Source organism: Anastrepha obliqua, chromosome 4 (genome assembly GCF_027943255.1).
Source record: "Anastrepha obliqua isolate idAnaObli1 chromosome 4, idAnaObli1_1.0, whole genome shotgun sequence".
Taxonomy (NCBI): Eukaryota; Metazoa; Arthropoda; class Insecta; order Diptera; family Tephritidae; genus Anastrepha; species Anastrepha obliqua.
In genome coordinates, this window is record NC_072895.1 from 76872159 (window position 1) to 76898946 (window position 26788).

The 26788-nt window shown below is 35.8% G+C and overlaps 1 protein-coding gene across 9 annotated transcripts in view; it reads right to left on the minus strand.

The window, feature by feature from the left end:
- LOC129243788 (ryanodine receptor) overlaps positions 1–26788 on the minus strand; it is a 96603-nt gene that overhangs the window by 37646 nt on the left and 32169 nt on the right. For 5 of the 9 annotated variants that reach the window (XM_054881098.1, XM_054881096.1, XM_054881100.1 and 2 more), the window contains exons 10-19: positions 24220–24344; positions 20465–21029; positions 19963–20400; positions 19478–19897; positions 14937–15540; positions 10432–10531; positions 5281–5485; positions 4476–5217; positions 2791–3168; positions 1952–2733 (exon numbers count right to left, since the gene is read on the minus strand). In XM_054881098.1, coding sequence (XP_054737073.1) covers positions 1952–2733; positions 2791–3168; positions 4476–5217; positions 5281–5485; positions 10432–10531; positions 14937–15540; positions 19478–19897; positions 19963–20400; positions 20465–21029; positions 24220–24344 — 4359 coding nt within the window. Of the gene's footprint in view, positions 1–1951; positions 2734–2790; positions 3169–4475; positions 5218–5280; positions 5486–10431; positions 10532–10818; positions 10919–14936; positions 15541–19477; positions 19898–19962; positions 20401–20464; positions 21030–24219; positions 24345–26788 lie in introns of all 9 variants that reach the window. The other 4 variants (XM_054881099.1, XM_054881097.1, XM_054881095.1 and 1 more) reach the window with 1 other exon arrangement.

Here is a 26788-nt window from a genome sequence, read left to right on the forward strand (position 1 = left end):
TCGGCGGATGAGTTTAAAAAATGTTTCCTGCAGTGGAAGGACCGCTACCAGCGGTGTATTGACGCTCAAGGGTCCTATTTTGAAGAATATTAGTTGTATAAGCCAAAAGTTTTAATAAAACTGCTTAAAAAAAAATAAGGCTCATTACTTTCAATCAAACCCTGTATATGTGAGTGTGTGGGAAACCGAAAAAACATAAAGATTAGTTGGCTACGGTTTTTACTATTAATTTTAATTAAACAAAAACTCACTTCAAATAACGCACAATTAAATTACCCGCTTTCGCACATTTGTATTCACTGTATTCGTAAACAAACCGCCGCATTGCATGCGCATTGGCTGTGTTGATTTATTCGTATATCACTAACACAAGCTTAATTTTGTTAAACACATCTCAAATGACTTCAGCCCATCAGCCGATTCTGTCAAATTCGCGCAGTGTCAAATAACGGTTTGTTACATAGAGCACCTCTAAAAATCTTTTCACCATGAGCGAAATCGCCAGCCGAAATTTGCATGATAACTTCACACAAATTCACATACTCGTCCAATCAGTCGCTGTTCACACAGCAGCGAAGTGTGATTGGTTAATATTTTTCGTATATCACCAACCCAATTTCAGTTTTTTTGTAAACACATCCGAAGTGACATCAGCCTATCAGCTAATTCTGTCAAAATCGTTCAGAGCCTAATAGCGGTCTGTTAAAGGGCACACCTCTAATAATTGTTTCGCCATGATTTCACACGCACTCACACACTCGTCCAATCAGTCGTCGACGAAATTTCCCGACTTGGTCTTCAAAGAGAATTCTTAAAGGGGCTTCCCTGCACGCGAAGAGTGCAGCAGCCAAAAAAAGGTAAGAACTGTAGGATATTAGACAACAATAATGGCAGTTAATGACAACATTTTAACTCTTTTCAATATTAATTTTCATGGAATTGAGATGGTTGTGATATGCATGTGCATTCACCTTTACATAAGTAAAAGGCTACTGTAATGTAAGAATCACAGTTTCGAGGCGCCTCTGCAACATTTGAGAGAACTAACAAGCTCATTACGAAGAAGAAGCCGCTTGTCAAACTAAAAAGGTCGGCCTAATATAAATAGATGCTGATATAACATACAGAGGAATGAGATAGATATCGCAGAAAGCAGAGATTTCGAAACCATTATTTTGCAATACCTAAGGTTAGTATCTTTGGTGAAGAAGTGCTCTCATAATGTGTTCAGAGTTAGTTTAATATCAATACTGACACTTACGTCGGCAGAGGTAAACAATATTTCATGAACGTACGACTTACCGTATATGTATCCAACTGAACTTGAGTGGCTAACTTAATCTCTTTAACTTTCAATTGGCATTTCATTTTAGCGCTTTCGACACATCTGGTGGTGAAAAAAAAACCGGCAAAAAAAATATTGCTTCCATATTAGTCTGGATTCTAAGGATCAAGTTCTGTAATCTACGTTACAATACGTATGGCAATGGACTACTTCGTGGCGCATATGTACGTGGAGAGTCATAAGCTTACTGCAATTAAAGCACTGACCAGCTCACTGAACATTCCTAAACTAGTTTGCCGTTGCAAGACCCTATCTAAAAATATTGGTAAACATAACGGAATTGTTTTATTCTGAATGGCGCATCTAACTTTTTGGCCAGAATATGCTCGAGTTAGACTTTCCTTGGGCTGTAACCAATTAATAACCGTTGGGGCCACCGTCGAGAATAGTTCACTCATTGACACTCAAAATTTGTTATAGGGCAATACAAATATAACTTCTGCTCTCGTGATTGTGGGAAAGATTGGATTTAAGAATTAATGGACCTTATTGGGGTTTATAAGTTACTTACGTTTGTGTTTATATTCAGAGCTTACGTATGTTCGAACACTCTGAAGCAAGCTTGCGTACTCTTTGCACATATGTACATATGGAGAAAATACTTACGTTATCTCAGTCATTCGCATTTGTGGACGCACAGACTCTGTTATAAGTGATCGTAATGAGTGGCACATCTCGTCATCGTTATACAGTTCTTTAAGCTCTACTCCTAGTGGTATTATGTACTCATTTTTACATACTTCCATGGTGGTGGCATGGGATTCCAAATGAAGGGCAATCAATAAATCATAAAATCCTTGACGTAGAGGTCCGCTCATATACTCTGATCTTATTGCATAAAGTAGTTGTTTCTGATCAACATGCTGACAAAGAGCATGGGCAGCACGATAATTGGATTGATAACAAAGGGCTGCATATAAAGTGAGTGTGTGGGCGTGAAATGATAGTAATTTATCCATCTCTATTAATTCCAAAATATCAATGCAACGATCTTCTTCCGGTATGTGAAGTGCGAGCATTGATACCGGGTCCTCGCATAGCATAGACCAACCCCTTATATCTGACAGTTTGAGAGCATGTACCGGTAATGCCGTATTTGGAACTCGTGCCCACTGATGAGGCCTAAGGCATTGAACTTTAAGCCGAGGAGGAGACTGGGGATTAATGTGCTTATCACTTGTAGGCAATACGGCAGCAGAAAGTGGTAAAGTTGTAGATGTTCTTCCCAATTCAATTTGCAATATTTCTTTACTTGTTGCTTCTACAAATATCGCTGGAAAAAGTTTCGTGTCTGGCTCCATCATCCAACGGTGAGACGTTTCTTTCCCCTCGCATGTAAAATGAATTATCCCAGTAGACGTGTCCACAAAACATCCAATAAACATTCCCTAAAAATGTTATCAATAATATAAATCTTTGGCTCGTTAATCATTATTCCTATTTACCTGTGAGGCGCCCTTTCCGGAAGCGTCTTGAGTGACTTCATTAAAAAGTTCATCAGCTCTGACAACGTAGCAACTCTGACGATCAATACGTTCCATGACTGCTTCATATTCATCTTCTATAACAACCGAACCGCACCGTACTTTTGATTTGTTAAACTCTTTACTGTGGAGATGATATTGTGTTGTAACCCAACCAACATACACATGCGTAGGATCTTGTCCAGGAAATATTCGAACACCATAAAAATATTCATTTATTAGTTTCAAACATTCTGCGTCAAATAATTCGTTGCCTGATGCTTCTATTGGTGGTTGACCCAATGTTGTAGAGCTAAGTTGCTTAGGTCCTTGCGGTATTGGCGTAGATGGCATATCAGTCTAAAAACCAAATTAAATATAAGCGGATGGGATATGTTGAACAATTTATTAAAAAAAAATGATGGATCGACCTAGTACCGAAAAATATCATTGATTCTGTTTGCAGCCTTTTAAATCTTATATTATTCAGTAAAACGGTTTGTATTTTTAAGAACATTATGCACCCAACTCTTTTGATGCAGACTTATGGAATGGAGTAACTATTATAGAAGTACCACTTCAAACCCGCTGTTGAGCGAAAATCATGTGGAAATAATTACACAGTGTGACAAAAAAAAAAAAATTAAATATACTTTTATGGAGACCTAGCACAACTTGTGGCTATAGAAAAACTAAACAAAACGGTATAGGAGAAATTTCCAATACACCCCCAAAATCTCATTTTATGGCCATAAAACCGTTTTTCAGTAGGTTGATGTGAAGAATCACTTCTAACTTCGCCAATTTCCATCCGATTTTGAATTTGTTTTTTTAGTTCGAAAGAACAAAAACAAGCCTTTTTGACAGTGTGTTGACAATTTTTCTGAAATGACAACTGACGAGACTGTAGACGGAAGTATTTGGAATTTTTTTATTTTTTCTCAATTTTTTCAACTTTGACATAATTTTTACGATATTATCCGATATTGAGGATTTTTGTAGTACACTACTGTTATAGTAAATTTAATTTTGCGTCGAATGAGCTATATTTGCCTGTAATTGAATTAAAAATAATAGAGTTGTGTGAGTTTTAAGATTTTATTTTTTTTTTTACTTGGAAATTGGCGAAGTTAGGATTGATTCTTCACATCAACCTACTGAAAAACGGTTTTATGGCCATAAAACGAGATTTTGGGGGTGTATTGGAAATTTCTCTTATACCATTTTTCTTAGTTTTACTATACCTACAAGTTGTACTAGGTCCCCATAAAAGTATAAAATCACTGTCGCACAGTGTTATTATTTTTATTTGTATTGCTATTTTTTTCCCAAATAATACGTCACATCCAGATATACTCTCACGGATGTCGCAATCTTCTAATCTATCATTTTCAGCGGAAATTGGTAGTAGTAGTAGTAGTTTTTAACTCCAGCAAGAGAGCAGCAAGAAGAGTTCAAAAAATGGTTGAGCTCCATGTGGATGGGTGCTTCTAGTCAAGAGGATTTAATTAAAATTAGTAGTGTACGTAGTATTTGAGAAAATAGGTCCCCAACATTTCCTTTTGAGCCGACGACTTCTGTCTCAAGCCCCTACCCTGCCAAAAAGGTGCCCAGTTTCACATATTTATATTTGAAAACTTAAATAAAATGCGTACAAATAAGCTTACATTATTCAAGCGCAAGGTTGGTGTTTTGGTAGTCATTTGCGCATTAACAACATTGCGACCGTGTGCGACAGTATTTCTCCGTTCAAGTGATGTCTCCTGGTTTCGACCGGTCATTTTATCCCTGCTTTGATCCCGTGATTTCTTTGAGAAAAATTTAAATGGACTTCGACCACGTTTTTTCTTATCGTCAATTAATTCTTCTGTTCCATTGATTCCATTCATGGTGTTCATCATATCACCCGTTGACCCTGAAAAGTCTGACTCGAATGTAATATTACGTGTCAATGAATTTTTGCGAGGAGGCCTTGCGGGACTGCGTAACTGTTCATCCGCTTCTGCTGTGTCCTCAAAATTTTGATGTAGGCCTTTAATGTCACTCATGGTGAATCCTCCTTTTAGCATGTGGTCCACATTTGCAGCTGCTTGCTGCTGTTGGTTAGCTAACTCTTGCGCTTCGCGTTGTAATCGATATTGACGAATTTTAATTTCTTCCCATCGTCGAGCCTTTTCATTTTCACTCACGAATTGACCCATACAAGTAACAGGGAGAGAAAGTCGCAAAAATTCCCAATTAGCCTTCTCCATAGTCTCAAAAGTGTTATGAGAAATTTTTAAATGAGGTGGTGTGTCAGCACCTCCTGGTATACGTGTCACGTCTATGCGACAATCTGGCATCTCTTCAGTGTTTTCAAAAATCGGTTGGTCCTTTGTATACCAATGAGTTACTGGACGACGCATATTGCTAAGATAAATGAAAACTACAGCATGCAAAAATCAATGAAATGAATATACTTCTAAAACTTACACACAAAATGGCTCATATCCCTCTTGAAGGCCACAAGTAGTGAAAAACTTTAATGAGTCGACATCCTGTCCATATATTAGTCGTGCTTTTTGCCCTACGCCCAAGGTACAAGCTGGTACAAAACCTACCCCTTCAGCTGTAACGTCCGCAAAAGTTGTCTCCCCACCCAAAGCATCCATTAAAAGCTCACCGTTAAGCGAGAAACCTGTTTGGTTGTATGATAAATAATTAAATACATTAACGTCGGTTGCATGTATCTCTTGAAAAAGTATGGTTTTACAGCATTCAAACATTTTAGCAAATTATGATTCTCTTGTGAATAGAATTGCGACGTAAGGCGTTAAGTCAAATTTGTTATGAAGCAGAAGAAAATTAGCAACGCAAATACAAGAGCGGCTATTTGTCGTCATTGAAGAAGATTTATATGATTGCCTTTAATTAAATTTTGTAACTCTTTAAAAGAAAGTATGTGAAAATATCACCGAATGTTAGCACACCAGTGAAGAATGAAATATGTATATAGAGGCACAGAAATAAACCGCTGTTATGTGAATCCTATTTTATAAATAAATTATTATATATTAAGTTGAGTTATAAGTCGGTGAATTACATTTTTAGTTGGTTACGATTATCAGCGATCGTTCTGAATTTTAAAATTTTTCTGATATCGTCGCATATCCTCAGCAGAGGTAATAGTGTACGTCTTATTTTTTTATACGACGTTTTTTGACGACTAAATAAATATTATATTACTATTTGACATATGTGGATGCGTCATGCGTTGCAATTCTTCCTATAATAGTATCAGATTTATAAGCAACATGCAGCGAGATTTAGTAAACAATTAGGACATTTAATAGTGACGGGCATTATTGACTATAAATAATTGTAATTACAGCACTCGAAGCTAATAATGAATTGCGAGAGTAATAACTTGCACATTTTTAAGCTAAGATTTTACCTACAAGAATTACCATAAATTTTCAATTTGTTTCTAGATATAGTATGTATGTACATACGTATTTATTTGATTCTTAATTATGTAGTAAGTTTCTATATGTTTCTTTAAGGGGTTAGGGGTAGTCAGAATTTTCAAAAAATTTATTTTTTGTTTTTGCGTTTTCTTAAAGTATAATGTTTTAAAAATATTGTGTAAAAATTTGAAGTGAATCCGACAAATACTTTTCAAGTTATTCAACAATTAACAAAGGGCGCTCGGCCGCTCCGGAGCCGATAGCAAAACTTTAAATGCGTTTTTCTCAAAACTATATTATGTTTTTCAAACTGGTGAACACTGTAACTTAAAAACCGCTACGTAGATTTCAATAAAATTTATACAGCTTTTGAAAAACATAAAAAACTTGTGCCTGATCGAAGGATTTTTTTTTTCAAAAATTTCGATTTTTTTTTAACAATTAACTGTTGGTTTTTTGCTCTAAAATCTGGAAAAAATTTTCTGAGGCCGCCATTTTGTTCATTTTGAAAAAAAAAAAGATTCGATCAGGCACAAGATTATCTATTAATAAAACTAATTTTTCTTGTCCGATTGGTTTTAGATGAATCTGCAAGGACTTGTGATGTTCACCGCAAGGGACTTCTGGAGAAACGGGCTTCACACAAACAGCGATAACTTCTGCAATTATTATTTTTTTTTTTTGAAATTTTGGTGAAGTCAAGTTAAAACATGATGTTTTTATGCTATGTTTTTATTTTTGTTAAATAAATTAATTAAGTAGCAAAAAAAAATTCGTGAAAGTCATCATTTTTTCGGGCCTCTGACTACCCCTAACCCCTTAAAAATAACCGGAACTGCGGTTTCATAATTCTAACTTTGCAAAAAAGCTTTTGATGCAACAAATATATTTTCGTGACCGATCGAATGCCTATAGATTTTCAGTTTCGATGACCAAGTTGAAGTATACAAATATTCAGATTAAAAACTTTCAAATTAAGTCGAACATATTGTGGTTGACCTATTCCTCTTATTTAACCGCGATTGACTCGGATCATTCCTTTTTGTAGCCGAGACCCGTTTTCTGGCGTACCTACGCATTAAAGAATAATGCAGAAAGGTTGGAGTATTCTCAAATAGCTAACACCGGAATGTTCAATCGTATGAAGTTTCAAAAACTGAAAATGCCATTTTGTCTGTGATGTGACGGCATTTAACGTAAATAGTATAATATAGGTATTCCCACGCTTAATCAGTAATGAGTAATAATCACGTGACACATTCGACATAATTCAATTTGAAGTGAAGAATTTGAAGTGCGATTTCTTTTCAGAAGGGTTGGAATCTGAGACCTCTTCCAGTAAGCTATGCATAATCCTCAGCTAGTACGGTCACATTGGTCATATTAAAACTTTTATTTATCAGAGCTATAATAGTAAAATTCCTTTGCACAAAATAGCAAAATAAAAAATAAAAAAGCAGAAAATGTTAAGATTTGTCATGCCATGAGTTTAAGAGTTTAAGAAAATGTGAGACAATCAATGAGAACAATAATATACTACAATTATTCAGTTGCATGCAGGTTTTTACACATCGCTTATTTGCTGCATGAATGTCATAATGTCGAGAGAAACGGCTTAAAAGTTTTCAATTTATTACTATACCTCCCGAAGTAAAAGTAAAGACACATTTTCGTGTAATGATATACTGTTAACTAATACCACTATGAATTTATTACACATCGTACAAGAGGAGCTTATGATCATTTCTGCATCCCTATCTGAACAATTTTTTAGATAACGACACTTGCTATGAGCAAATGAGCAAATGATACATGGTTTGCTTGTTTTCAGAACCTAAGCGACATCTTTTTCTCATTTAATTACAATTTTTGGGCTAATTTAAATCCAATTTTTGTTTTTTTAATTCAAGTAGAAATGTTAACTACGTAAGTAAGTGAATTAAAATCGGCTATTAAAATTATACTAGTTTTTCTAAAAACATTAATAGAGTATACAAAGAAAATAAGTTTCGTTAGATAATTAGTTTAACAATTCCGAAAACCTTTTACGAGAGTTGCTACTTAAGTTTTGGGATATGGCAAGAACAGTTCGTATTCAGGATGTTTTGTCGCACGAGTATTATTTTTGTTGATTGCAGGAAACATTCGTATTGGTTAAAAAATGTAGTGAAATAGAGAACATTTTCGAGTGATAATTTCGCATGATTTTCGAAGAAGAAGAAAACCACAACACCTTGCACGAGTTGATCGACTCGCTTCGAATTTTAGTGATGAAATACCATCTCGAGCAACCGTGCTTCGCAAGTTTATTGTGCCAGAAAAAATGAATACTGTGCATGAACTGATATTGAGGCGTGATTGGGCATTAGCTTCCCTTGAACATGTTCAATTTTATCTGAATCAAGACGGCTATTAAAAAGGTTTGTTTGCATTGGATACCGTATAGCTTGATAATCGTTCAAAAAAGACCCGTGTCGAAAAAAATACGTCTACAGATTGTGACAGGCAAAGCGTCAAGCATTCGTGCATATAAACTCGAAACTAAAATAAATCGAGTGGTAAGGTCTTTCAAGACAAGTGAAATGCACCAAAGTTATTCATACACGCAAAATTTCGAGGCAAACAGTTTCCTGTTTCTTCGGCACTACCGTGCCATTAGAACAACCTAGAACGGTCACATTCCCATTTGTTTGCCGGAAGGAGAACTTATCGCAGAAACGATTCATTCTCCACCCCGAACATTTTAAGTTAATTTTCGAGTATTCAAAACATGGAATTAATGAGCTGAACAAGCAATTTCGTTTTCGTTCGGATCGAAAAATACGAAGTCAAAGCTGTACAACAGCCGAAGAAGCGTTCAAATCACATGTTTTGAAATAAATTCAATCGGAATGGAAAAAGTGCTTAGAAAATTGGCCCAAACTATGGTGTTTCATAGTTAATATTTTGAAAAACTACAAAACTTACAAGCAAATACTTATTTTTACTTGTCTATCTCAAAACATTAGAAGTAACCTTCGTATAAGAGTATCGATCTTTGAAATTTACTTATTCCACTAAATATGATTCCTATTCAGAGATTTTAGAAGCATCCGTAAGCATCCCTTTTGCTGTTAACTTCGATTCTTTTAAGTTACACTAACAATCTATAAGTCTGTATTTGCAGGGTCCGGCACTCGAAGTGTAACCAACTTCAGACTGCTCGCGTAGCTGATGCACGAGCATCAGTTGTCTGTTAGCTGATTAAGCGATAGTCCAGAGTATTGTTTACAAGCGCGCGGAGCCGAGAGAAAACGCGAAAAAAGAAATTCAGTAATGGATTTCAAACGTAATAATGTAATTAGTGTAGATTTAAAAAGTAATAGTTATATTTGGCTAGAAAATCACAACCAGCGGTTGTTCGCACCATCGTTACAATGATACGGGTAGCATCGCGAAACGCAGATGGACGCTCTCCAATCGTTTTAAACAAGCCTGGCGTCTAGGTAAGTGCGAAATATTTTCGGGAAAGTATTCTGGAGTTCAACTGGACTCGGCACCGTCTCATAAAGCTCGAGTGAACAAAGAATGGCTAACAAACAACGTTCCAAACTTCATGACGTCCACACAATGGCTTTTAAATTCTCTAGACGCGAATCCGATGGATTACTCTCTTTGGGCCATTTTGGAGAGCAAGGTTCGAACTAAAAGATTCACCAGTCTCGAGGTGCTGAAAAAAGCCATTGTCCGGGAGTGGGCCAAAATACCTGCAAGTCGTATTCGGACATCGTGCGATTCGGTCATATCGAGAGCAAAAGTAAATTGATTCTTAACTTTGTATTATTTTCACACACTTTTTACTTTGAATTGAGCAAAAGTAATTTTCCAAACTAAATTGATGGCCTTTTTAATTGGTTACACTTTGAGTGCCGGACCCTGTAATATAAAAGTGTATATTCATAAAGCAATAAAAGGAAATAGTTCTGCTCGCTGCTAAAAAGCCAGGATTTGTGTACACATTTTCATAAACAAGATATTACTTACAAACAATTTTTTATAGTATAGGGCATGAATAGAGGTGGTAAGGCTGTATGAATATACAGGTATGTACGAGATTTTCTAATTTTATCAAGTGTGTATAAATATTTTTAGTAAATATCGAAAGCGGGGGCACGGAAAAAATTTTTTGATGTCTTACTGATTGTGTGATCGGCGAGATCTAAGAATACGCCGACAATATCCCCAGGCCCGCATTGTTTACCAAACGATTCACAGGTGCCACCAGAAACTTTTTCTTCCTAATTTATTTAGTGTTAATGAATAGAAATACTTGGTTAAACTAATCAAATTCAAAACAAATGAACTGTTAAATATATCAATAATCGCAATACATATTTTTTTACTTTCACACAAGTTTTTTTCGCAAGCCCATTTAAAAATATAGAAAAATAAGATAGTTTCCGCTAAATGTTATGTGTTGTAGAAAAGTTCAGTTGAATAGTAACACAGTTGTAATTAATGAGCAAAACAGCGGAATGAGAAACGCTTTAATTGAATTTATTGACAACATATTTGTATTTCTTACTGATGGTTCGCTCCAAGACATCGATAAAGCAACCAATAACGTCACCTGCCTCATACCGAACACCAAAGTGTTCCACGGATCCACCGTGCATCTTAGTCACCTAAAATTTTTTATATACATCGATATACATACACGCAGGGGTATGTATACAGTTGAGCATAATAAAATAAACATAAAATTGAATTTTTTTTTTATTGAAAAACCTTGGCAGATTCGTTAACTACATGTCAGTTCGCTTCATAGGATTTCATTTCCTGAGGCTTTTGGTTGCATTTATGCGGTGATTTGTGTTAAATATTTCAAAATTAGAAAGATGATATGTCATCTAATCCACAAAACTACCTATATCTAAAGACTTTATATGTTTTCTTTAAGCGATTATTTGGACGTGCAAAATTTTAAATAAACGAAAAAACCTACTGTTTAATTTAGACGAGGTTAAACGGATCTACAGTTACCAGCTTAGTTCCTAATTCACTAATCACTTCCCTAAAACTTAAAAAAGTTAAGTTTAACACTTGAATGAATTGTAGTTATATACTCGTAAATAGTTTAGAGAAAGGATTTGAAACTCGTTTATTTCGCAATCTCAACACGCCTATATAAAAGGCAAGTCCTCAGAAGCGGCACCGCACTGGGTAGTGGGTACAAAGAAAAATCAATTGGCGCACTCTGGTACCATTCCTAGACACAGAAGGAGCTTTCAAAATGTTAACTTTAACTCCATAGTGGCTGCTCTCACCAAGTTAGGCTCAGAAGCAGACCTCGCTGAAATTGCTGGTGTCACTACTCCAAGATCTGTCAACACAGGCACCCAGTTACTAGTGGTCAAAAATATTCTCTCAACATTTAATCAAAAGAGAATCAGAGTACGACATGGTAATAATGATGCAAGGTATGTTTCCAAATATTATTCCGAAATCAAGCGCGGGCAGTAAAACTGAACTTCAGAATATGAGCTGCAAAATATATTTGACTTACACCATTGTGAGGCCTATTCTTCTAGTACATATGGATGGCACTAGCTAAAACCTACATCAAATCAAGCATGGGAGGATAAAAATATCGGCTAGTATATGTACTAGTAACAGAGGCATTATGCTGATGTCCAATGCTAGTATCAAAGAAATTGGGAGCTGGATCACTGAAAACTCAATTCGCTCAGTCAATGGCTCGATATCACTTTAGCATGAGCTCCAGGCCAGAGTAATATTGAGGGTAACGAGCAGGCGAGTACGGTTGCTAGACTAGGATCTTCCTTTCTAGACACAATAAAGTGGAAATAGCTCTTTTGGAAACGTAACTACTAAAACAACAACGGCGCTAGACGATAAGTATCTCCCAGTCGAGGAAATAAACAGCAACAGCAACCCAGTCTACTACTTTAAGTATTGCAAATACTTCCGATTGAAAAACCGTTCTCATTGCCTCCTTTTGGATTACTAAATCTAGAGGTAGCAAATCGGGCAAAGCGTTAAGAGTCGATCCTGACGCTGTGCTCAAAACGTTGCACTCACGACAAACACCCTGAGAGATTTTCGTAATGATAGTGCACAAACACCATCCGCGTAAGTTTGGATTTAAACCATGCCTTACATTTCTATTAATAGGGCGCCCGCTACCAAACACCACAAGAGAGGCGAGAATACCCTGAGAAGTTAGCGTTGTCGAATGTCCTAATGCTAGTAATCACTACTTTGATCTAATGCACTTATACTTTTCGATCATGCGCTCCATACTCCTCGGTAAGAGTGCCAGACTGATTGCTCTGAAGGTTTTGGCCAGCGGATAGTCATATTTCTCCTGTTTATAGAGTACCGGAATGAATACTTCCCTACCCTGGGAACGTGGCCAAATACCAGACAAGTCATATTTAAGCATCTTCGGATACACACCATCCGCAACCGGTGAGTTAAAGTCGTCAAATGAGTCTAAAGCAAACTGCACTGACTACGCAGTCGCCACCCGCGTTGCTTCTACCCGGAAATGGGGTTCGAAGAGAGTGTTCTCCAGCAGGGAGGGAATCTAGCATAATCGTTAGATCTTATTGAAGTACCCTACACATTTTGGCAAAAGAGTCTGTTGATATTGTCAATATCAGTGCAAAAGTCGCTTTAAGAGTTTTCCAGGGTGATACTGACACCTGAGCTTCCATCATATAAATTTAATTTGAAAACGTACGAATAATTTTTGTTTTGATACAGGGCCAAGAAATGCAGAGAAAAAATTGGTGGCTTGTGCCCCACCAATACCTTATAGTCTAAACTGTCCAAGTCACGAAAACTGAATGAAAATTGTGTCTGAACATTTCTTTATGTTGTTAAGCAAATCCACTTGTAATTACTTACATATGTATGTATGTCAACTGAACCAAAAGTACTTGTACATGACTTGCTGACAGTAGATCCAATGATTGAAACCTACGCGGACATAAATCATCTAAATAATAAGAACAAAAATTCGAATAGGTTCGCCCACCATTAAGTTGCACAAAGAGTCTCATAAAAATCATACAGTCTAATCAGTTGATGAATGTGCCTCACTATCCTACTATCATACATACATATGTACCAGTAGATAGAGCAAATGAGAATTGCTGGTTCAAAAGTATTGTGGATTAGAGGTCATTAAATTAATTATCTATAATAGATCATAAAATTTACTACATATATGAAGTTAACAATTCTGCCATGGAATTTTTTGTTTATGTAATATAATATACGTGGATATGTGAACATTTGACAAATTATTATTTGTAGAAGTTTAAGTTTGTCAAAACTTTACCATAAGAAAAGAAATTCTAGGTATAGTCATTAAAAGATTCTACTTACATATATTTAGGGCATTTGTATAATTCTTTATAAATTTGAGATTTTAAGTAACGATTTAAAGCTGAAAGCAATCAACATAAATTTAACTAATTTTTGCTATTAAAAATACTGTAAGTAGGTAAGGTAAGTGTGAGTGGGATGCCCTCGCCTTATTTACTGTTTTTTTTTTTTTTAATTGGTGATAAGATTAAAATTCGTCAAGCTTCCACCCCTAAAAATGTATGCTGACATATCTTTTGCTATTTGGCTGAGTATCGTTTTTATATGGTCAAGTGTATATATGTATGTAAACTAAAAAATGTATAGTTTCAAAAAAGAGTTGACTTATTTTGAGTTCATCCTACAATTTTGGAACAATCACTAAAATTTTTGTAGATATAGAAACCTTTTTTACGTAAAGACTTAACAAACAAAATTTCGAATGTGTCATAGTTAAAAAAATAAGGCATTTAATTGCCAAAATTAGTTTTAATGTTTTAGATTTCATTTAATATAATTACATATTTGTTGGATGGATTTTAATTAAAAAATATATCGGCAGATATTTTTTAATTTGTTTCAAGTTATGTTCATTCTTCACTTACATGACTGTACAAAAATTGCAAATTGTAAAAAGACGACGTAACCGTACGTTCCGTGTCAGCAGACACGATCAAACTTATGAGCGCGCCATGTAAATAAAAACTCATCAAAGGGTTCTTACGACGTGAAAAATTTTGAATATTCCGTAAAAACGTGTCAGCCAGTACATTTTAAAATCATTTACAAAATAAACTTATAAAAATTTTAATTTTTATGAAAATAATTTGCAAATGATGTTACGTTAGTTATAAATAAATTAACTATTTGCGTTTGTCGATTTTAGTCTTCGGCTTATTGAACAATGAAAAATTGTAACTGATAACGACAGCATTGTGTCGATACAACCGAGCACAACCGAACACAAACCCACATAAACCGATGTACTGCGTAAATATGTAACGAAAGCAGCTGTTTGCTACGGGCTCAAGTTTTGCTCAATTTTGTGCATCTCACGACAAACAGGCAGGGACCGTGGTAACGTCGGTGAGTGTGGACACCATTAGTCATGTTTCTGTTGCGTACTGAACATTAAGTCTCTCTCCTATTTCTACAATAAATAGATCGTCAAATATCCACATATATATATGCATACATGCATACATTAGCATTTTTTTTCAGTATTTTCAGCCTTTAATTTCAAAATTTCCAAATGGATTATCAATCTAGTTAATTTAGTTTATTTGAAAAAAAAAAATAAACACTTACGTTATGCCCGTCGAAGGCCCAACTTGAGTCGTCGCTACCTAACATGGTTCCAGGATGGCAGTCTGCCCTTGCCCATCCCACACGCATAGGGCCGGAAGTTAGAACTTCAAACTCGAAATACCATTTGCCAGATGTTACAGCGTAATTGCGTTCAACTCGATATGTGCGAAACGCAGCGAATTTTAGCCGTTGGGCTTCGGCTAATAAGGCTTCGTTACCTTCACCTGTTGGTGGGTCTAACACATATCCATATACCAAGAGCGTGCGTACCGTTTCTGAAGCTGTATCACGATTTGCTTTTTTAATTGCTTCATCGACTTTTGAGTAAGGCACTAAGTGTGGGCTTCGATGGTTATCTGAGTCTTCATTTAGCCCGTAAGTCCATCCTTGTTGAATGCGCTCCCGCGCCCATAGATTGTGTGTGTTTTCAGCTAACTGATCGACTAGCTCCTCCAGTTTTGGGGACAATGTAACTGCACTGAGATCTAGAGGTGCTGGCTTGTAGCCATTAGCTTGCATAAAGATCTCATTTGGCAGTCGAATTGGACGAATGCGCGCTGGCGGTTTATCCATAGTGATATAATATCCCAAGGCTATAATAGTCCTATCAAGGAAACAATAAGGAAATACTTAGTTGTATGCTATGTAAAGTAGCTATGTATAATGAATGCTCGAAGGAAAGTTAAAAAAGATGGAAATTGATTGTACTTTAAAGCGAGTGTTTTTACGAGTTTCATATTTCTTTAAGTTTACGAAAATGTGGATTGTGTGTTTGCGATTAATTTAAAATAATTATTTGAACCATAAATAGGTAAACATATATGATATTTTGAAATTAGCTCATTAAAATCTGTTTTATTGAGAAAAAATTAGCACTTTCAATGTGTCGTTTGAGAAGTCCAAGCAAAACTAAAAACTAACCTAATTGTTTAGGGGTAAGCTTTTTCTTATTTTTCGACATATTCTCCTTTTATCCTTATACACTTCATTCAACGCTGTTTATTGATCCCTTCCGAATAATAGGAAGAATAGGGTGAATGTGAAACGAGTTGGAACCCTATTTCCATTAATTTTACGACCAGAATTTCTGAGGCGTGAGCTGGTGGAAATTAGGCATGAGCTTTCGTGAAAAGGAAAAACTCTCGATTTCCATGATTCAAACGAACGCCTGAAACTTGATGTGTATTCTTCCACAAGATGCTACTAACTAGACATAAGGTCGATATGTGGCGGTGGCCCAATGAGTAGAGCATAACTATTCTGTCGGTCGGAGACTTAATAAAACTTTAGGTCTATCTGTTTGTAGAACAACATTAAGACACAAATTGAAAGGAGAACTCGGTCATATACACAAATAGGACTGTATACGCTAATTATACTCGTATACCATACTAGGTTGTTCAATAAGTTTTGCGGTTCGATTCAATTAGTATAGTAGGAAGATGGGTTGTTAAATTTAAACGTTGTCGTGCAAGTATTGGAGACGATCTACGTTTACGTCAAGGACGTCCAAGAACAACAACAACACCAGAAATCGTCGAGTGACTGAACAGGATTAAGTAGAAGCCCTATATTTAGAGCATTTTCAAAGGGAAGAAGAGGATTTTGTGCATCGATTCATCACTATGGATGAGACTTGGGTGTATCTCCATGATTCTAAATCAAAACAAGAGGCTAAAGTGTAGTGCGGATCTGGCTCTTCGGCTCCGAAACGCGTTCGTGTACAGAAACCGGCCAAGGTGTTAGCACCAGTTTTTTGGAACGCGAAAGGAATTTTGTTTGTGGATTGCTTTTTTGTTTTTTTTGTCGGAACAGACTAGCAAGTGCAGCACTCAGACACATTTAAATCTATTGTACTGCACTCTGGATTACTTGCAAACTGGTAAAACAATAAATTCTGAATATTATTGTAGCCTTTTAGACCAGCTGAAGAAAAAAAAGGATAACGACCTAGTTTGCAAAAGAAAAAAATTATTTTTCATCAGGACATTGCACCGTATCACAAGAGCATTTTGACAAAAGCTAAAATCCAGGAATTCAAGTTCGAATTCTTGGACCATTCCCGCATTAACCAGATTTGGCGCCTACCGACTTCCATCTGTTTCCAGACCTAAAAAAAATTCATGAGTGGAAAGCGTTTTTTATCAAACAATGAGGTCGTAGCAGTTGTACTAGCGTTTTTTGCAGCCTTTCCGGATTCTCACTTCACAGATGTAACTCATAAATTGGAATCTCGATGGAACAAGGGCATTGATGTTCAGGGAGACTATACTGAATAATAAAGTGTATTTCAAACCATAAAATTGTATTTTTTTATCGAACCACAAAACTTATTGACATATATTTTCCTATACCTATATATATATAATTATAATTAGGCATACTTTATTTGATATACTGTTAGTAACAATTTACCTGACCTTTACTTTACTTCGTACTAAAAGTTGACTCGACCTACTCAATATCATAATCTACTTATATAATACATGTATATCTAATGATTTTTTAAATGCATATATCTCAGCAATCAAATGCAATAAAATATCATTACCACGAATACTTCTTCGAAATCGACGTTGAAAATGAGGATCAAGAAAAACGGCCTGTTATTTCGGCGGACTCTGAGCAGTTACTGAAGACTGCTTTGAAAGCTCGAAAACTTATTGGCAAGTATGAAATAAAGGTAATGGCTGACGGAGGGCTTTCACATAAGATTATACTGATACAGACTCTGATAGAAAAAGGAGCACGAAGTAACAACAAGCGTCAACTATTATTATTCTTTTAAAATTCTGTCGATATAAATTATTTTTAATTTTGATCAGTACGAAATTCGACATTTCTTTTACAAAAATTGAGATATTTAAAGGTATTGAGATAATAAATATAAAATCAAAAACAATCACAGTTCGAATCCCTAATTTCCACACATCATCGCCCTAACTTGGTGATCAGCATCCGTCCACCTCTTCTTTCAGTTGTTTTCGGATTTTACAGAAGTTCCAACATCATTCAAAAGCGTGATGTAGGAATTCTAAATAAAAGCAATTAAAGCGGAAAAAAAAAATTGTACATTAAGCAGGGTAGTACATTTGTTAAAATTTGGTTGTTCACACAAATGTACAATAAGGCAATTTTTATTTACATTTTGGTAGTTTTTATCTATTGTAAAGGGTTTTTCAATAAGGGCGGGTAGATGTGCAGAATGTCAATCGTTGCGTTTGCTGTGTGGCACGTAGCGTCGTCCTGCTGGAACCACATGTCGTCTAGGTCCATATGGTTCTATATGGGCTATAAAAAATTGGTTATCATCGTTGTGTAGCGCTCGCTGTTGACGGTGACCGACTCACCAACGTCGTTTTCAAAAAAGTACGGACCAATGACGCCGCCGGCCCAAAATCCACACCAAACGGTAACTTTTCGACGATGCATTATCACCTGGTGAACCTCGTGTGGATTAGTGTCGTCCCATATACGGCAATTTTGTTTGTTAACACAGCCATTCATCCAAAAATGCGCCTCGTCACTAAAGATGATTTTTCGCCCAAAACTGGGGTTCTCTTCCAAACGATTCGAAGCCCAGTCAGCGAACAAACGGCGTTGTCTATGGTCAGCAACTTTGAGCTGCTGGGTCAGTTGGATCTTGTACGGGTGTAGGCCCAAGTCCCGACGCAAAATTCGACAAGTTGAAGTCAGCGAAAGGCCAAGTTCTTGTGCACGGCGAGGAATAGAGTGCCTCGGGTTCTGCTGTACACTTTCACGGACCGCGGCAATGTTCTCGGCTGATCTTGCGTTCCTTGAACGTACGGGTGTTGGCTGATTGTTTACTGACCCGGTCGTTTCAAATTTGGCCACCAAACGTTGAAGAGTCGACTTTGAAGGGCCACCACGTCTACCGAAAAATGGGCGCAATGCGCGCAACGTTTGCGTTAATGAACACTCATTTTGATAATAAAGTTTTATCATTTGAACGTGCTGTTCAATCGTGTAACTTGCCATGATGATTTGGCATAAACAACTGAATAATAAACAAAAGATTTGACAGATGTCACCAAAACAAAATGGCTGCCACAGGGCGCCAAAATCGACCCGCGCCAATTAAAAAACCCTTTACTTATATTTTTTCGGTTTAATTGCTTTTATTTACATGGAGAAAATTTATACGAAAGTCCACGACGCAGAACTACGAGTGATGCCGCTCTACAAATCTCGAATTTACGTTCGTTGCTATGTGAGTTCATTGACACCGTTTCCATTGAACTTGTGAAAGATTCAGTGAAGTGATTACCATCATAACACTTAAATTTTATTTTACTTTTCCGCTTAATTACTGAAGCATAAGAGGTGTCGCTACTAAATAACACATGACCCAAGCGTCAGCCATAGCTGTTTAGCTCAAAATATTCCCTTTCGAATACAGTACCCTTCGCTTTTGCAAACGAATTAGTAAAACTATACTCTTCGTTTACATTTGAATTGCTTTTTTACTTCCTTGCAAAAGTGCTAATGCTAGGTTATAAAATTTAAAAGGAAAAACTTACTTAAGAGTTTGTACAGCCAGTTGACTATCGTAGCGACGTTCCGGTGAAGGGAGTTTTTCGAATTGAGTAAGACATGGATGTATTCGATGATAGTCATCTCTATGCTCACCCCAAGACCAGCCTGCCTCTATTTTGTTCAATGCCCACATTTCATGAATATTTTCCGCCAGCTTTTCTTTTATTTGATCAACAGAGGAAGGGAGTGTAACACCTGATGTATCGACAGGATTTGGAACAAATGCGGTATCATCTTCAATGAGCCATGGTCCGGCTAATACATTTTTATGTAAGTTTCCAAAGTAAAAGCATGGATCCAAGCTTAGATTTTGGTGTGGCATCAAGCATTGTACTAGAGGCGAGAAACCAACTGGTGGAGCAAATTTTAAACGACCATGATCTCCACCAAATAAAAAACGGCAACTAAAGATTATTAAGTATGAAAGATATGTTCATATGTTTTTAAGATTTGCATATGTTGAACTCACCTAAGTTTTGAGGAGCAGCTCAAAGCAGGAAAAAACATCCCGTCCAAATTAAAATCTCTGAAACTGCCTCGAACTTTACAGCCGTTAAATGAAAATGTGATAATAGGTATAGAAAGATCAATTGTGACACCAATAACATCTCCTTTTCGTATGAATGGTTCTTCGGGCAAATGATCAACAACCAAAGTGCGGCGTCCACCTGTCCATAAGTAAGAGCCGTCAAAACCGAAAGAATAAAGGTCGTCGCCAACACCGTTTCCGCCCCATTTTTTACCGCCGCCAGGATATGGCACATAACCAGAAGTGTTGGCCCAACCGATTCTCAAATGTGGCATCATGTGCGTGGTTTGCTCAATATGGTCCATAGTAATTTCAAAGTACCATTTTTGGTACATTGCAGATCCCTCTACCCGGCCAACAAAAATATTGGGACGTATGCTAAAAGAAAATCAATAAAAAAAGAAATCAATATCAAACCATTTATTTGTGTAAAATTATATACCTGGCTACATGATCCACTAGCTGAGTTTGCAACAATAAATTTTTCCCAGGCAACAGAAAATCGCATATATTGTTCTGTGATGATCTAACTGCCACTCCATTACCCACACATAGGGAGCATAGTACATCGAGAACCTTCGGGTCTCGACCATGTTTTTCCAATAACGAAATGATTACTTTGATATGTTCATCCCGCATCATATTCAGTGCTTCCGGTGAATCAATGAGTACACAATGTAAGACATCTAACATGCCGGAACCTTCACTAGATGCTTGCGAGCCCAAACGCGAAAATAACCAATTTAAACGATTACTGTTAGCAAATTGGGCACAATTAGTATGGTTTCCTTTGATAATTGCAGCCAATAGTTGATAAAGGTATGTCGATATTAAGTCCCAGCTTTGGCCAGTCTCATCACCCGCCAGAAAACTAGCTAAAAATCCTTGTGAAGTGATCACATTAATTTTATCAATAGCTTCAAGAATAAGATTTAGTACTCCCTCTTCTTGGAAAAGGTCTTGTCGGTTTCTGAGTGCTCGAAAACGGTTTTGTTTTTCTTCGTGCTCTGAAAATTCAATGATATTGTAAATTAATCACACTACATGACTGATTCTAATTTTTTTTAACTGACTTATAAATAAATAATCTTAAGGTACCTCTATTTTTTTTTATATATGGTAAGGGTAATGCTTTTTTTTTTAATTCACCATCTAAAAACCTATTGAAAATTACCAGCGTACGTCAAATTTATAAAAAAAACGGTTTAGATGCGTATTTAAACGCTTACATTAATAAAGTGGCTCACATGAAAGATTGAACAGCATCAAGTACATTTTCATTTTTTACCATATAGATTTTTTGGTACAATAGTTTTCGGCTGCTTCAATTCCAGGAACAATTTCGTATATCTAAACATAATGGTTGATGGCGGATGATTCCATATGGGGAGAGTACCTGATTGCCATTCACTTGAGATGATTATTCTGCATATGGTCCAAGCAGCTTACAACTTTCAGGCTTTGCGCAAGTATCCTCAGCAATCCAGGATATCTGTTTGTGCGCTGAGTTTAGGAACCGCCAAGTCAGATGAGAACTACCTACACTGATGACGCCCACTGCAAACGAACTAAGGAATACGAATTGAGGGTTCCGGTTGCTTAATGGGGAAGGTACCTATGCCCGGCTGGTTGAAGTCCTAGTAAGGGCAAAAGCTGACATCACTGTCATTCAAGAAATGCGATGGACGGGGCAAGACAAGAAAAACATTGAACATTGAATTTGTTGTGGTACTGACGTTTACTCCGGTAGACAAGCGAATCACAATAATTCGCATCCAGAGCGTGCTTGAATTATGGAGAGAACTCTTCTCGAACTTGTTAAATAGTGCCCATGTCACAGAGAATGTGAAAATCTGGATACCCCAATCATTGACGACGGAACTGTCGTTCCGCTACCCGACCATGACGAGGTAAGAATTGCGATAACGCGGCTAAGGAACAAAAAAGCCGCGGGAGCTGATGGACAGCCATGACATGACCCAGCTAACGAAGCCGGAGGGACGCCTCATCGGATGTTGTCATCGTTCAAGCTTCTGCTCCATACGTTAGGATGGGCATGATGAAAGCCTTATAGAGTGTTGATTCCACTCCATTTTTTTTGCATGGGTAAAGTCGTAGGTACCTTTCTTGCCGTAAATGTGTAGTTGTTGTTGATGATGTTTCTTTTTATTTGTTCGTTACTTTTTCTGGTGTCCCTCAGGACAGTATTTTACTCTTCGTCACTTTTATTAGTGATGTATCTGACTGTTTTCAATTTTCGAAATTGTTTTTATATGCAAACGATTTAAGTCTTACCGACTCATGTAAACTCCAATCAGATCCCAATAACGTCGCGGCTTGGTATGATACAAGTAGCCTTCCCCTGAATGTTTTCAGATATCATTTTCTAAGTTAGTCCGTTATTTGCTAGCTCATATTCAATTTACGTCTCACCAGTATGAATGAAATTCGGATCAGTGTGTAATTTTTTATTCAAAATTCGTATTTCTGAGTCATTTATGTTATATAATTTCTTAGTCATATTTCACATTAGCCTTTATACGCCGCTTTGGTTTAGACTTTGCTCATCCATATGTGTATGCTAAAGTTACCTCACTTGTACGATCAAAGTTAGAATATGCTATCTTTATATGGAAGCCACATTAAGAGACTTGAACGAATTCAAAAGCATATTCTTCGTTTTGCTCTCAGATCGCATAATTTTGTTGATCCGATTCATTCGTGTGTTTGCAAGATGTGCCTTAGTGGTGCGATTGATTAATGATTAATGCGCTTTTTTTACAGAGCATTAATGTTTACATTCCATAAAAAACCTGCGGGTTACTAATTTACTCTTTTTGCAACTGGCTAGAATGATTTATGCCTCATACGCTCCGCTATGTTGCATAGAACATTGAAAGAATTTAATAAAATTTCAAATTCTTTGGTTTTTGATTTTTCATCTTCTATACAAGCTTTCAAACTGTCACTGAATGAATTAAGGGGGGAGCCTGGTTTATAAGGTCAAAAAAAATCAATTTTTTTTCGTTTTAAGCGATTCCTAATATATTTCAGAATATTCACACAAAGTTACAGAGCTTAATTCTCAATATTTCTGTAGATACAAAGCCAAAGGTAGGCGAGCGTTAGGTAGTTACGCTGTGACCGGACAGCTATAGTACAAACTTTACCTTCTTTTCTCGACTTTTCATTTTTATGATTTCTTTGAATTGGCGTACATGAATGAAAAAAAACTAATGAACCTTTTGAAATGAATCATAGCTTGTTCCCTTCAGTATTAAATTCTCTTCTATTTGAACTAACAAAATAGATTAAAAAAAAATTTTCAAGATTTTTATACCAAGTTGATGTGAATTTTTTTTTTATAGAAAGGCATTTTTTTCTTTAAAACCTCCAAAAAGTTGAAATTTTGGAATTTCTCTCAATTTTCTTAGTTCATCTAGAATAAAAAATCATGATAATTAGAAATCCATTTGGATTTTTTGCTTTAGATAATATTGTAATTACGAGCAGTATCTTGTACGCCAGTTGGAAACTCCAGCGTTGCAGCGCTCTACTAATTTCTATGTTAAACATTTTTTTCAACTTATTTTAACCAGTACAAAAATTTTTTATACTTTTTAAATGTTCATTAAAAGCTAGAAAAAACTTTGCAGTGCTAAATTAATTTTTTCCTTAAAAAAAAAAAATCGCAAAGAGATGCAATTTTTAGACCTCATAAACCAGGCTCCCCTCTTAAATACGCAGACATGTACCAAGGTGAATCTATTCAAGGTGGTATCGGTAAATCAGCTGATTAGTTTTTTTTCTTTCGCCCTGTCCATGTAACTGTCAGCACAGAATGAAACTGAGCGAATTCATTTTTTGGTTTCTACTTTCCAATACTTTGCTGTCACAATCAAACGTACAAAGCATTGTTGTTGGTCTAGTGTCACCATCTATAATGAATGCGCCTTGACATGTACGGACTATTACCGTTAAGTTTTTTTGTTGTAGATTCGTAAAACTATCAAGTTTTTGTCACCAGAGAGTGACAAAATTATATAAGAAACATTCTAATACAAATTAAAATAACTAATATGAGGTTACTGAGCTATCAAAGCTTTCAATTAGGCAGTGCTTTTCCAGAAATTAGCAGCTAACTATGTATATATCTATTATAAGATGTATCCAGATACATATTTATGTGTGACTTACCCATGTCATCTTCTGGTTGAGAAAAATAGTTGATTAAATCTTCAAGACACATGACCATTTCATTCAAGTTAACTTTTTGAAAGAATATTGAATGACGACGATTGGATTGTAGAGTTTCTAAGGCACTATAAAAGTTAATAATAGTTTAATATTTATTTTATTTTAGTTATTCTAAGTAAGTTATTAAATTATAAATTTTGCATTGTTTGTTGACGTTACTTAGAGCATTTTTAAAAAGATATCAGGCAATGATTACACCATACAATATTTCTTACTACAGCCTTTTGTAAAACGGACCAAATTGGGTCCGAGAACAACTCAGATTCCAAATGCATATATGTACATATAGATATGTATAATTTGCGTTTACGTCCTCTTTGGGTGTTTGCCGAGCTCCTTCTCCTATTTGTGGTGTGCGTCTTAATGTTGTTCCTACATTTTTAGGCCGACTGCGAACGGCAGATATTTTTTATGAGGTGCTTTTTTATGGCAGAAATATTAGAAAAAACTATTTCTTCATTTTGGTGTTTCGTGCACGGAGATTCGAACCAACGTACTCCGGAATGGTAGTCGCCGTATAGGCCAACCAAAGTACATACCCCATTCCCTCTAGGATGCAATTAAGTAGGACCTCATTAAAAGTGGATTGGTCTTTAAAACAGTGAGTATACATTTAACAAAGCAACTCAATTTATTTCTTTAGAGATGGGTATCTATATACGAGTATTAATACGGAAGCAAAATTTTGTCGTACCTTTTTGTAGTATTTATAGTCAGAGAAAAAAGTTAAAACATATACCAATGGATAGTATATGTGGAGACGGTTTGCACAATGTATTAAAATAGATACATAAGTGAATAGGTGCAGGTAAAATTAATTACACTATTTTACCTGTATTATGATATATCATGTTATAATATGTATCATGATATTATATACATATATGTTCCACGATATAAAAGTTGATGAAACAACTGGAAACTTATATATTGTGAATCAATACTATTATAAATTTGATTCAGAAATGATGATGTCCATGGATTAATTAATGATTGTTTTTTTATTATGGCTTTTCAAACAAAATTAATTTTTCTTTCGTAATACAAGAAATTAAATGTTTCCAATTCATGAAAAAAAAAAAATTATGTATAAAAATAAATAATATTATTGTGAATGCATACCATTATAAATTTGATTCAGAAATGATGATGGTCATGCATTAATTAATGATTGTTTTTTATTATGGTTTTTCAAAAAAAAAATTTTTTTCCCGTAATACATGAAATTAAATGTTTCCAATTCATGAATAAAAAAAATTATGATATTTGAAATACACAAATATAAGATCGCTTAATACAGGTAAAATGGGATACTTTTCTCATTTAATTTTACTACATCTATTCACAAATATCATGTAAAAAGTTTCAACATAAGCTATCCATTTATACCTATATGTTTCAACTTTTTTCTATGATTATAAATTCTAAAAAAGGTATGACTAAATTTTGCTCTCCGTATTTATATAACGTCGAATAACGTCGAAATTTCGACGTACGGGCGATCCTAGTACGTATTAAGACTTGTGCCAATTTCAAGTGTGTAGGCCGTTCTCGCCATACAATTGGAGTGTGCTACATTTTTATGCTGCTTTCGAACGGGAGAAATTTGTATAAAAGCTTTTCTTTATATATTAAAATGAATGTTTGTCTGTATGTCATCGATGAACTCAAAAACTCCTGGACCGATTATTATAAAAATTGGTATATATGTGGAGAAAGTTCGTAGAATATGCTCATTGATGGCGCTGCAGAGTAGCAACTTCTACCCCGTTCAACCGATTGCAATAAAAATTAGTATGACCATGTATTTTTACACAGAGGAAACGAATATGACATTTTCATAGACAAAAAATATTGTGTATCCTACAGCACTTCAATAAACATCGAAATAAACAAAATCAATAAAATGGTTTACAATAAATTGAATATTTGTGTACTGATTTTTCTTTGAAGTTATTTTTCTTAAATTTGTTTTAGTTGTTGGCTTAGCAAAGCGCGCCGGGTTCAGCTAGTTCATGATAAAAACGTTCTCATAAGTGCGACGCTTGCTCACTTTTATATTTCATTTCCATAGTAGGTTTACTGCAAGAAATCACCCAGTCACAGGCGTAGTTTATAGAGTCAACTCTCAGTAGGGTGTTATTATTTGCTCCAATGAATAGTAACTGATTCACTTGCTGTTTTCCTTAAGGGATTTGGTGTCTGCGACTTATCTTATAGAGAAGCGTAAACAATACTAAATATTGTTACCTCTATGGTACGGTAGAGAGGACTCCCAATAAGACTATCATTTCCCTTGCTGAACAAGTTTTACTACGTAAGGCTTAGCATGAACTTGATCCAAATACAGATGCTTTATTTACTCATTACAGAATCTTAACTTATGGTTCGGAATTGACTCTGTATGAGGTCATATGTTGAAGCAAGTGGCTATATGGTTCGGTTGTCCAAGCTGATGTTTATGCAATCTCTATGAACTACATTGTGGTGGAGAAGAATGAGTCTACTA